This window comes from Somniosus microcephalus, chromosome 6, assembly GCF_052327205.1.
Source record: "Somniosus microcephalus isolate GS21.2 chromosome 6, FLI_Smic_1.0, whole genome shotgun sequence".
NCBI lineage: Eukaryota > Metazoa > Chordata > Chondrichthyes > Squaliformes > Somniosidae > Somniosus > Somniosus microcephalus.
Genome location: NC_140992.1, coordinates 115127730 through 115140785, shown reverse-complemented (window position 1 = coordinate 115140785; position 13056 = coordinate 115127730). Strand labels below are relative to the sequence as shown.

At 47.9% G+C, this 13056-nt stretch overlaps 1 protein-coding gene across 1 annotated transcript in view; it reads left to right on the top strand.

Moving 5' to 3' along the window:
* LOC147116018 (serotransferrin-2-like) overlaps positions 1-13056 on the top strand; it is a 129453-nt gene that overhangs the window by 86419 nt on the left and 29978 nt on the right. Inside the window, exons 7-11 of the mRNA XM_085990728.1 lie at positions 515-687; positions 6930-7107; positions 9693-9829; positions 11300-11396; positions 12160-12204. Of these exons, the coding sequence (XP_085846854.1) occupies positions 515-687; positions 6930-7107; positions 9693-9829; positions 11300-11396; positions 12160-12204 (630 nt within the window). The remainder of the gene's footprint in view (positions 1-514; positions 688-6929; positions 7108-9692; positions 9830-11299; positions 11397-12159; positions 12205-13056) is intronic.

Below are 13056 nucleotides of genomic sequence, written 5' to 3'. Positions count from 1 at the left end.
TTCTCGTATGTCCATGAGACTGATTCAGACTCCTCTTTTGCCGCTGTGTTCTCGCCTTGCCTTCACTGGTGAGTTTCAGGAAGCCTGGGAAAAAGTCAGTTGAAATATCGCTCCATTGATTGATTAGCCTATGTTAATAGGCAACCTGCCTCTCTTGAGAGGGTTGTACGCAAACACCCTAACGCGCTCCAGTTAAACCCGGAAGTCAGCAGGTTGGAGCCGGCTTCCTGATGCGCTGACATTTTTGCTGGTTTTAACACCCCCACCAGCACCCAAACCCACTCATGCCTCCAGGTTAAAATCCTCCCCCCCCCACCCCTCCTCTCCACTGTTTCAGTGTGTTGGGCCTGTAATACACAGCCACCACCCCACTGATATTTACATAGACACTGTCATTTTATATTTACCAAACCTGATATATAACTTGTATTGCCTGAGCTGGGATGGGGACAAGGAGTTGGGAGGAGTGTACAAACCTGTCTGATAATGTATTTTCTTGCATTGTTTTTCTCAGCTGCTGAGTCGCAAAACTATGAGCTTCTGTGTTTAGATGGTACCAGAAAGCCTGTTGAAAATTACAAGGAATGTCACTGGGCAAGAGTGCCAGCTCATGCAGTGGTGGTGAGAAGCGGTGCTGTCGAAGACGAGAAGAATGAGGCGATTTGGAAATTCCTTTCGATAGCTCAGGTATGACCGAGCGATGAATGGTGTCTGCAGGCTGGAGTCTTTCCCTTGTCCGTCAGCCAGTCTTAGCTCAGGTCTGGTGCAGGTAGCTCTGAAAAGAAAGAACGACTTGTACTCATGACATTGTGTAGCTGGACTTGCAAAAAAGCCTTTGATAAAGATCATAGAGTCGTAGCAACTTCAGCAATTGTGTCTGTGCCAGGGCTAGCTGCACAGTGGAGTTATCTATGCTAATCCCATTTCCTTGCACTATTCCCGTATTTTATCATTTTCATTTTGAATGTTTACACTTAAATGTGATTAACTTGACTTCAGTAGCCACTTGGTAATGAGATTGGAGATACCATGGGATTGAAGCCGGGACATCATTCCTACAGTCATGCGCTGTACACTGAGCTACATCCCTACAATATTACATTGCTCTGATCTTATATAAAAACTCTTAAATACAGACCACATGACTTGTCGTTGACCAAAGTGTGTTGGAGGTGTGGACAGACACTAAGTGCAACGTGTAGGAATGCTCTGGAATAAGGTGACTGACTTTCTCGGGTTACAAAATCATAGAAATCACAGCACACAAGGAGGTCTATCAGGTCCATATAGTTATTCAGCTGGAGTGGCCTACTGTTAGCCCATTTCCATTTACTTTTCCTGTCAGTGAGGGTGCAGAGGAGATTTACCAGAATGTTACCAGAGCTGAGGGGTTTCAGTTATGTGGAGAGACAAGAGAAGCTGGGGTTCTTCTCCTTCGAGCAGAGAAGGTTAAGGGGAGATTTAATAGAGATGTTCAAAATCATGAAGAGTTTTGATAGAGTAACTAAGGAGAAACTGTTTCCACTGGCAGGATGGTCGATAACCAGAGGACACAGATTTAAGATAATTGGCAAAAGAACCAGAGGGGAGATGAGGAGATTTTTTTTATGCAGCGAGTTGTTATGATCTGGAATGCACTGCCTGAAAGGTGGTGGAAGCAGATTCAATATTAACTTCCAAAAGGGAATTGGACAAAGAAATTTTTTGCAGGGCTATGGGGAAAGAGCGAGAGGAGTGGAACTAAATGGATAACTCTTTCAAAGAGCATTATAGGTCAAATGGCCTCCTTCTGTGCTGTAAGATTCAATGATTTTATGTCCCTTAATATCCTCTGCTGCAATTAAATATTTCCAGGCCTTTCTTCAGAACTATAACCTTGCATTCCTGCCTTGGCTCAGTGGTAGCACTCTTTCTTCTGAGTGAGAAATTTGTGGGTTTAAGTCCCACTCCAGGACTTGAACACATAATCTAGGCTGACACTTCACTGCAGTACTGAGAGAGTGCTGCACTGTTGGAGGTGCCGTCTTTCAGTTGACACTTTAACCGAGGCCCTGTCTGCCTGCTGATTTGGACATAAATAATCCCATGGCATTTTTCAAAGAAGAGCAAGTTGTCCCGATCTTCTGACCAACATTTATCCCTCAAAGAACACCACTAAAAAACAGGTTAACTGCTCAATTATCTCATTGCTGCTTCTGTGTACAAACTGGTTGCCATGTCTGCCGACAACACAAGAGTAACCACACTTCAGAAGTAATGTACTGACTGTAAAACCTTTTAGGACATCTTGAGGATAAGAAAGACATTATATAAATGCAAGTTTTTCCTTTTTGGTTTCATTCTAGTGATTCCTCGCTCTACTTTTCCCGTGTCTCCAATATGCTTCTTGCAATGGATTGCCGAGAACTGCATACATACTTCAGTTGTGGTTTAACTACTGTCTTTTACAAATTCAACACCAACTCCTTGCTTTTATATTCAACTAGCTGGAGTGCCCGGCGGTGCCGAGGGTTTTTTGAGGGCATGTTGTTATGAAAAAAGTAGAAATAATTTTTATATATATAAATGAGTTTGTCTGTCTGTCTGTCTGTGTGAGAAGGAAAGAGAGAGAGGGAAAGAGAGAGACTGGGGGGAGAGAGAGGCCCGGGGATCGAGAGAGAGACTGGGGGGAGAAAAGAGAGACGGGGGGGGAGAGAGAGAGTGGGGGGGAGAGAGCGACTGGGGGGAAGAGAGAGAGAGAGAGACTGGGGGGGAGAGAGAGACTGGGGGGAAGAGAGAGGGAGGAGACTGGGGGGAGAAGAGAGAGACGGGGAAGAGAGAGAGAGAGAGACTGGGGGAGAAGAGAGAGACTGGGGGGGAGAGAGAGAGAGAGACTGGGGGGAGAGAGAGAAAGAGACTGGGGGGAAAGAGAGAGAGACTGGGGGGAGAGAGAGAGAGGGAAAGAGAGAGGGGGAGGGAGAGAGAGAGGAAAGGAGAGAGAGAGAGAGAGGGAAGGAGAGAGAGAGAGAGAGAGAGGGAAGGAGAGAGAGAGAGAGAGAGGGGGAAGGGGTGGGGGAAAGGGGTGGGGGGGGAAAGTGTGTTGGGGGGAAAGGTGGTGTGTGTGGGGGGGAAAGGGTGTGTGTGTGTGGGGGAAAGGGGTGTGTGTGGGGGGAAAGGGGGTGTGTGTGTGGGGGGAAAGGGGGTGTATGTGGGGGAAAGGGTGTGTGTGTGGGGGGAAAGGTGGTGTGTGTGGGGGAAAGTGTGTGTGTGGAGGGGAAAGGGGGGTGGGGGAAAGGGTGTGTGTGTGGGGGGGGAAAGGGGGTGTGTGGGGGGGGAAAGGGGTGTGTGTGTGGGGGGAAAGGGGGGGTGTGGGGGGGAAAGGGGGGAAAGGGGGGGTGTGGGGGGAGGAAAGGGGGGTGTGGGGGGAAAGGGGGTGGGGAGGGGGAAAGGGGGTGGGGGGAGGGGGAAAGGGGTGTGTGGGGCCTTGGTGACCCGGAGCCCTGCTCACTTTTGGTCGGGCACTCGGGCCGTGCGGTTGATGCCGCGGGGAAGGCCGTGCACGGCGGGTCCCGCTCTGGAACGTTGCAGCGGCTTGCCTGCGACCTAGTCGAGGGGGTTAAAGCCCGAGCCCCCGGCCCACGACTGCAAACGGAGCCGAGCCCCGGGACCGGGCTGAGCGGGGGAAAGCCCGAGTCCCCGGCCCGCGGCCGCAAACGGAGCCGAGCCCCGGGACCGGGCCGAGGAGGAGAAAGCCTGAGTCCCTGGCCCGCGGCTGCAAATGGAGCCGAGCAACAAAAAAATCCCCTCCACACACACATAAAGTGGGAAAAATGAAGCTGTTAAAATGTGAATAAAACTAAAAGCTGAGGTAAAGATGGCCGAATTAACGACAGTTTGAAAGATTAGGCCCCGCCCACACATGCCATGAAACGCCCCCCGTGATGCACCAATTGGTCAACCATCAGGTCACTGAACTGCAGGATTGGCCAACCATCACGTCACTCAACGCTAATGAGCGGTAGGATTGGTTAACCGCTAATGAGCAGTTTTTTGAAAGTTTTTTGTATACTGTCCGAACAATTTTTGTCTGACCAGAAAGTAAATACACCTATGACACTCCCCTAATCATAAGCTTTCTTTTGATATAACGTATGTGTAGGTACGCTCTATAACTTTTGAGTGTATAGCGGACAGACAGACATACAGACAGACATACAGACAGACAGACATACAGACGGACGGATCCTTTTATATATATATAGATAGATAGAAGATAGAAGATAGATAGATAGATAGATGTCATGTGTGTAAAACCCAGAATCCCATTTCCTTTTATCATAGAACCATAGAGCCAGTGCCGGCTCTCTGAAAGAGCTGTCCTATTAGCCCCACTCCCCTGCTTTTTCCCCATAGCCCTGCAAGTTTTTCCTTTTTAAGTATTTATCCAATTTCCTTTTGAAAGTTACTATTGAATCTGCTTCCACCACCCTTTCTGGCAGCGCATTCCAGATCATAACAACTCGGAACGTAAAAAACATTTCTCCTCATAACCCGCTGGCTCTTTTGCCAATTATCTTAACTCTGTGGCCTTTGGTTACTGATCCTCCTGCCAGTGGGAACAGTTTCTCCCTATCTACACTATCAAAACCCTTCATAATTTATTAATGGTCTTTTCTAACTGTACTCCACTTCTAAAGATCCATGGCCCAGAAAGGACACTCCTTCTCAAGGCACAATTCTGATGTAGCTGGGGGCAGAAGCATTGGAATTTAGAGCAGAACCCAGATTTGTGGGCAATCCCTCATTCAGAAGGTAAATTCTGATCGAGGTGGACGGGCGCTGCTTCTGCCCACCTTACCTTTACGTCTTGGGGGCATTCCTCATCTCTGATACGCCCAGCAGCAGCCGTATCTGCAAAGCGCAGGTGTAGGCGACATTCTGGGTCACACATGAGCCCCACCATTGAGGAATCAAATTGTAAACACTCGTGGCGCTGGATGTAGAAGATATCTATTTACCTGCTATCTTCAACCAGGCCTCCAGCTCCTCCTCTTGGGTCTCTTGGGCCTCCAGCTCCTTCTCTTGGGTCTCTTGGGCCTCCAGCTCCTTCTCTTGGGTCTCTAGCTCCTCCTCTTGGGCCTCTAGCTCCTCCTCTTGGGTCTCTAGCTCCCCCTCTTGGACCTCTAGCTCCTCCTCTTGGGCCTCTAGCTCCTCCTCTTGGGCCTCTAGCTCCTCCTCTTGGGTCTCTAGCTCCTCCTCTTGGGTCTCTAGCTCCTCCTCTTGGGCCTCTAGCTCCTCCTCTTGGGTCTCTAGCTCCTCCTCTTGGGCCTCTAGCTCCTCCTCTTGGGTCTCTAGCTCCTCCTCTTGGGCCTCTAGCTCCTCCTCTTGGGTCTCTAGCTCCTCCTCTTGGGCCTCTAGCTCCTCCTCTTGGGCCTCTAGCTCCTCCTCTTGGGTCTCTAGCTCCTCCTCTTGGGCCTCTAGCTCCTCCTCTTGGGTCTCTAGCTCCTCCTCTTGGGCCTCTAGCTCCTCCTCTTGGGCCTCTAGCTCCTCCTCTTGGGTCTCTAGCTCCTCCTCTTGGGTCTCTAGCTCCTCCTCTTGGGTCTCTAGCTCCTCCTCTTGGGCCTCTAGCTCCTCCTCTTGGGTCTCTAGCTCCTCCTCTTGGGCCTCTAGCTCCTCCTCTTGGGTCTCTAGCTCCTCCTCTTGGGTCTCTAGCTCCTCCTCTTGGGTCTCTAGCTCCTCCTCTTGGGCCTTTAGCTCCTCCTCTTGGGTCTCTAGCTCCTCCTCTTGGGCCTCTAGCTCCTCCTCTTGGGCCTCTAGCTCCTCCTCTTGGGTCTCTAGCTCCTCCTCTTGGGCCTCTAGCTCCTCCTCTTGGGCCTCTAGCTCCTCCTCTTGGGCCTCTAGCTCCTCCTCTTCGGCCTCTAGCTCCCCCTCTTGGGCCTCTAGCTCCCCCTCTTGGGCATCAGAGAGATGGTCAGCCCTATTGCATCACTGCAGACAGGGGCATCTGCTCCAATGTGGCTCACAGAGGTGAAATGCAAAAAAATAAATAACCAGACATCAAGCAACGGTGGCTGAGAGGTTACGGGAGGTGGGAGAAGGGCAGGGGAAGTGGCCAGCGGCAGGAACAAAGAGGTAGGTTCTGAGAAATCGCTTGAAGCAGCAAGGCAGACATGTTTAGGGAGTGCATTCGAGAGCGTGGGACTGAAACAGTTCAAGGCTGTACCACGATGGGTGCAGGGGAGAGAGGGCAAAGGGGGACAGAGATGGAAGAGTGGAAAGCGTTGATGGAACATAGAGCTGAAGGAGGTTGTAGAAATAGTGAAGGGCAAGGCTAGAAGGCATCTTGTAGAGGAGGTTGAGGATTTGAAATCAGTGATCCGTGAGATGGCAGTCCATGAAGGTTAACAAGGACAGGGGTGATATGTGAGCAGGACATGTTAAAGGTGCTATATAAATGCAAGTTGTCATTGTTGTGGGATGGGATGAAGGAGGCAGAGTATTGGACAAGTAACATTTTGCGACAGTTCACGAGGACGAGCTTCAGACATCCGAATACACTCTGTACAAAGCAGACATGAATCCTGATGAAGGGTCCACACCTGAGGTGCAGACTCAGTCAGTTCTCTTCACACATGCTGACTGACCTGCTGTGTGTCTCCAGCATTTTCTGTTTATTGGTTTCAGATTTCCAGCTTCTGTGGTTTTTATTTTTTGCTTATGAGTTGGGAATCTTTGCTGTTAGCCAGGGGAGTGTTTGGCTCTTGGTATAGGGGCTGGTTTGCAGAAGAGACTCAGTAAAGCATCAGACCCCTCTAATTGCTGGCGTAAAATTATAGCATTGAAAATGTGGCAGGGTGAAGTGTTCCTGCTAGAGTTTAAAAAACTGCTAAATGCTTGAGTTTTAAGAGGCATCATATAAACACCACTGAATATACAAATGTGTTTTCCAGGGATTATTTGGGCCACAGAATAATTTGTCTTTCAATCTCTTCAACTCAACAAAATATGGACGGAAGGACTTGATGTTCAAAGACTCAACGCAGAACCTGATTCACCTCCCCAATGGGATAGATTCCCTTCTGTATCTTGGCAGTGAATATGCAAATGCTCTACGGATTCTTAAGAAAAGTAGGAGTTTGCTTTGGTGAAGATTAATAGTAAACATTCTGGCTTTGGGAATCCGCAGGGCGATCTCCTCGTGTAGGTGCTGGGATGTGGCCGCAGGCAGCCTCCACGTGACCAGGGGCCAGGGGAAGGTTCCACAATGTGGCGTAGGCTGCCCATTCTGGGGATTTTGGGTGGGGTAGTGTGCTGGGGTCTCCCCACAGTAACGTGTTCAGCAGTCTATCAGCAAAAGCACCCTGCCCGCTGCACGTACTGTGCTGACATCAAACACATACCCTGCCCACTGCACATACAGTGCTGACATCACACACACACACTGCCTGCTCACAGAATCACAGAATCACAGAAACCCCACAGTGCAGATAGAGGCCATTTCGGCCCATCGAGCCTGCACCGACACATATCCCACCCGATCCCCGTAACCCCACGTATTTAATCCCCCTAACACTAAGGGTCAATTTATCATAGCCAATCAACCTAACCCGCACATCTTTGGACTGTGGGAGGAAACCGGAGCACCCGGAGGAAACCCACGCAAACACGGGGAGAATGTGCAAACTCCACACAGACAGTCACCCGAGGCCGGATTCGAACCCGGGTCCCTGGCGCTGTGAGGCAACAGTGCTAACCACTATGCCACCATGCTGCATGAACAGGACTGACATCACACACACACACACTGCCCACTGCACGAACAGTGCTGACATCACACACACACACACACACACACACACACACTGCCCGCTGCACGAACTGTGCTGACATCACACACACACACACTGCCCGCTGCACGAACAGTGCTGACATCACACACACACACTGCCCGCTGCACGAACAGTGCTGGCATCATACACACACCCTGCCCGCTGTACGAACAGAGCTGACATCACACACACACCCTGCCCACTGTATGAACAGAGCTGACATCACACACACACACTGCCCACTGCACGAACAGTGCTGACATCACACACACGCACTGCCCACTGCACGAACAGTACTGACATCACACATACACCCTGCCCGCTGTACGAACAGAGCTGACATCACACACACACACACACTGCCTGCTGAACGAACAGTGCTGACATCACACACACACACACACACACACCCTGCCCACTGCACGAACAGAGCTGACATCACACACACACTGCCCGCTGCACGAGCAGTGCTTACATCACACACACACCCTGCCCGCTGCACGAACAGTGCTGACATCACACACACACTGCCCGCTGCACGAACAGTGCTTACATCACACACACACCCTGCCTGCTGCGCGAACAGAGCTGACATCACACACACACCCTGCCCGCTGCACGAACAGAGCTGACATCACACACACACATCCTGCCTGCTGCACGCACAGTGCTGACGTTGGTGATGTGGTGCATGTGTGTATCTCGGGACTCATTTTTTTTTGAAGCAGGTAAAAAGACAAAGGCCATGCAATTTAGCTGTTTTTTAAGTGTATCTGGATCTTCCTTGGGTACTGCTATGAAACTATATTTTTTGAACTGCAGCCAGTGTCAGTCTTCCATTCCTAGTTTGTATGGAGCAAGGACAGCAGGATACAGTTACCACACTGATAGTGCCCTGAAGTCTCAGGTCATACACCGAAGGATTGTTTCTTAAAAGCAAGGCCACAACTGTCCCCTTGTGCATAATCGGCAACCAATTTTATTACATCACCATCGTAGTAACATATAAGTGACATTAAATTATCTAGGAAAGTTCTGATGGTGAGCACCATAATAATGTGAACTGTGTAAATAATTGTGAATTGACGTTGATCTTTTTTAAGTCTATTTGCTTACGTTGTTGGGTTTTAACTGATTTTTTCTGAACATATCCAGGTTTTTAAGGATTTGATTTCAATAAAGAGTAAAACCGGGCAGGGTGTAAAACCAGTGTTGTACCTGGTCCCAACAGGGGGTCACTGGTGAGGGATCCAGTGGGGAGATCCTGGCAAATTTTTCACCTGCCTAGTCCAGTGGTGCTGAGGCCAATATTGTACCAACTGCTGTCCAGACTGAGAGCTGCTAACCAAGATAATAATATTTTTGGATAGAGTACATGAGTAATTTGAGATATGACGTGGTAAGTGTAGTGGGAGGAACAGGTGACTTTGGACCTGTGGTTCCCAAAGCTCTCCACCACTGGGGTTTTCCTCGCCTCATGTCTGGATCTGTTGTAGGCTAATTGATAGATATTGATTGCTAGGATTAGTCAACAGCGCCACTATCATTGTGTCACGCGACTACCAGGATGGTAGAAGGCGAGCTAGATGGATCGTGGTCTTTCTTGTCTAGCAATTCCTATCTTCCTAACTCCGCATAGGGAAAGCTGGGACCTTCTACGCTGTATAACTAGTTTCACAGTGGCCTTTACCAATGGGGCCATTGGGAGACAATGCAGTTTCCTGTTCCTTTGCTGTGCTGTAGCATGCTGGAGCTCTGAGGTTGTCAATTTGTGTTGTATTACCAGACTGTTTATACAGGGACTCATAGATTGAAATGCTGCTCCAGTTTGTAAATTATAGTTTACAGGAGGATAATAACCCAATCAAAATGTTTGTGTTGCAGACAGCAGCAGTGCCTTGAATCCTAGCAAGATACGCTGGTGTGCTACTGGTGATCTTGAACAACAGAAGTGTAACAGTTGGGGGGCAGTAAGTTGCATTATGGGCCTCAACGCTGAGGACTGCATCAAACACATCAAGGTAAATGACAGCAATGTTTTCCAAAAGTTTTTAGGGGGTTGACTGAATGTTGTATTTATCAAGTTAACATTAACAAGTGGAACATTCTTCCATCCTTTTGACCCTGGGGTCGAGCACAGCTTGGGTTATATACAAAGTAAAGCTCCATCTGCACAGTCCCATCAAGCACAGAAAGCAAAATACTGCAGATGCTGGAAGTCTGAAATAAAAACAGAAAATGCTGGACACACTCAGCAGGTCAGGCAGCATCTGCAGACAGAGGGAGGTAGAGTTAACGTTTCAGGTCTATGACCCTTTGTCAGGGTTCAGTGGCTAGAAGCTTAACTGGACCAGTCATATTAACACCAGAGGCAGAGGCTGGGTACTCTGCAATGACTGGCTCACCTCCCGAACCCTCAAAGCCTTGCTCAGGTAAGAGTGTGATGGAATACGCACCACTTGCCTGGATGGGTGCAGCCGCTTGCTCAAGAAGTTCAATACCATCCAGGAAAAACAGTTTATTTGACCGGCCCCCATGTCACTGAACTCACTATCCACCCCCTCCACCACTGGCACACTGTGGCTGCAGTAGATATGATCTACAGGGATCTACCACAGCAACTTACCAAGGTTACTTCGACAGCACCTCCCTCACCCGCAATTTCTACCACTGAGAAGGAAAGCAATAATGTCATGGTAACACCATCACCTCCAAGTTACACGCCATTCTGATTTGGATATATATTGCAGTTCATTCATTGTCATTGGGTCATTATCCTGAAATTCATTACCTAACACCATCGTGGGAGCACCATCACCGCAAGGACTGTAGTGGTTCAAGGAGAAGGCCTAGTATCACTTTTTCAGGGCAACTAGGGATGGACAATAAATTCAGCCTTGGCAGCCTCACCTCCATTCTAAGAATAAGGTAAACATACCCAGTGGGTAAATTTACTTTATAATCCCTACATTGTGCATTTCAAGGTACACCACCCCTACAAGCTTTGTTCTTCTAACAATTTATTCCAGTCCAACTCCATTAACTGCTTCCTCACTCCCCAAGTCCACCTTCCTAAAATTAACAACCTCACATCGTAGTCTCCTTATTCATGGTGAGTCTGACACCAAACTCAATTATGTTATGGTCACTGTTTCCAAAAGGGTCCCTAACCTTAACTTGTTCAATTATCTCTGGTTTGCTACACAAGGATCTTGTGGATGCCAACAATACCCCTGAAGGCTCTACTTCATGGATGGTTCCGAATAATCTCAGCGGCTGATAGCAATTAATAGCTCAGAAAAATCAAGAAACCTCTTGGCAATTCTAGAAAGTCATGATCCCTGGCTACATCTAGAGCAGGAGAAAGAGAGCTGGAATCTCTCCTGACTGTCCACACTGAATGATTAACTTTCAGTGTGGAGAGAAACCAGTGGGTTTATGCTGAGTGAGAGAGGGAGAGAGAGACACTAATACAAACCCTGTGGTTGCAGTTTGGAGATGCTGATGCAGCAAGTTTTGATGGGGGAGTGGTCTACGTTGGAGGAAAGTGTGGCCTTGTTCCAGTCATGGCAGAGTACTATAACAAAAGTAAGTATCTTTCACAAAGTTCTAAATTGCTATTATCACTGCATTAATTTGGGGCTTGAACAACATATAGAGTGGATCCTTGTGCGGAGGTCATTTGGACCTGAGCTCATTTGGCCCAACCCAAGCTCATTCCCCATGAGAACCCACTGTATTTGACAATGAGAAAATTGTCCCATGTATGTGCATTGAATTTCAGTCTGGCTTTTTGAAGTGGCAGGACTGTAGCCTGTAACACAGCATTAGACTCTCCTGGTATCACGGAACATTGGGCCTGGCCTTAGTCTTCAAACTATTCAGCTGGGACTTCCACCTCCTACAGCACTCCTTGTCCTCATTGCGTAATCTTTGCATCATGCTTAAGGCTGAAAGGTTTGCACAGTGACTACTTTTTCCATAGAATTCCTGAATATTCTGCAAAGTCTGGGGACCCACAATGTTTCATAGAAGTGTCCTACAGCCTACTTCTATGAAATAGTTCAGGTGCCCCATTTTAACGGAGCTTCAGAAACCCCCACATTATACAAAGCCATAATTCATACGAAAATCCAAAGGGTTTATCTAAAAATGATGTGTTCGAGAAGTGTAATGTTCAGGGACAACTTCTAGGGGAGATTTTCCTGGATCAGCACCCAGGCACATTGGAACCCTGGGTGCAGCAGGTATCGGAAAATTGGCGGGCTGGAGATCTTTGTCTGCCTCTTTACGTATGGAGAATAAAGTTGTAATCGGTGTTTAAATTAATTTTCTTCCTTTCTCTCTGCAGCCAGTTTTGAAGCATGCAAACCCACAGCAGTAAACACCAAGATACGTAAGTGTTAAAACATTTACTTCCCAGACAAATCTCACTGACTCTGTGTGATCACTGTTGATGAGCTCCACTCCACTCCAAAACATTGTTACGCACTTACCTGCCAATGAGCTCCACATGCAAATGTAACCCCGCTATTCAAGAAAGGAGGGAGAGAGAAAACAGGGAACAACTGGCCAGTTAGCCTGACATCAGTCGTTGGGAAAATGCTGGAATCCATTATTAAGGAAGAGGTAACAGGGCACTTAGAAAATCATAATATGATTGGGCAGAGTCAACATGGTTTTATGAAAGGGAAATCATGTTTAACAAATTTATTAGAGTTTTTTGAGGATGTAACTAGCAGGGTAGATAAAGGAGAACCAGTGGATGTAGTATATTTGGATTTCCAAAAGGCATCGATAAGGTGCCACAGAAAAGGTTGCTATGCAAGATAAGGGCTCATTGGATTGTGGGTAATATATTAGCATGGATAGAGGATTGGTTAATGGACAGAAAACAGAGAGTAGGGATAAACGGGTCATCTTCTGATTGGCAGGCTGTAACTAGTGGGGTGCTGCAAGGATTAGTGCTTGGGCCTCAGCTATTTACAATCTATATTAATGGCTTAGATGAAATGACCAAGTGCAATGTAACCAAGTTTGCTGATGATACAAAGCTAGATGGGAAATTAAGCTGTGAGGAGGATACAATGAGCCTGCAAAGAGATATAGATAGGTTAAGTGAGTGGGCAATAAGGTGGCAGATGGAGTAAAATGTGGGGAAATGTGAGGTTATTCACTTTGGTAGGAAGAATAGAAAAACAGAATATTTTTTAAATGGTGAGAAACTATTAAATGTTGGTGTCCAGAG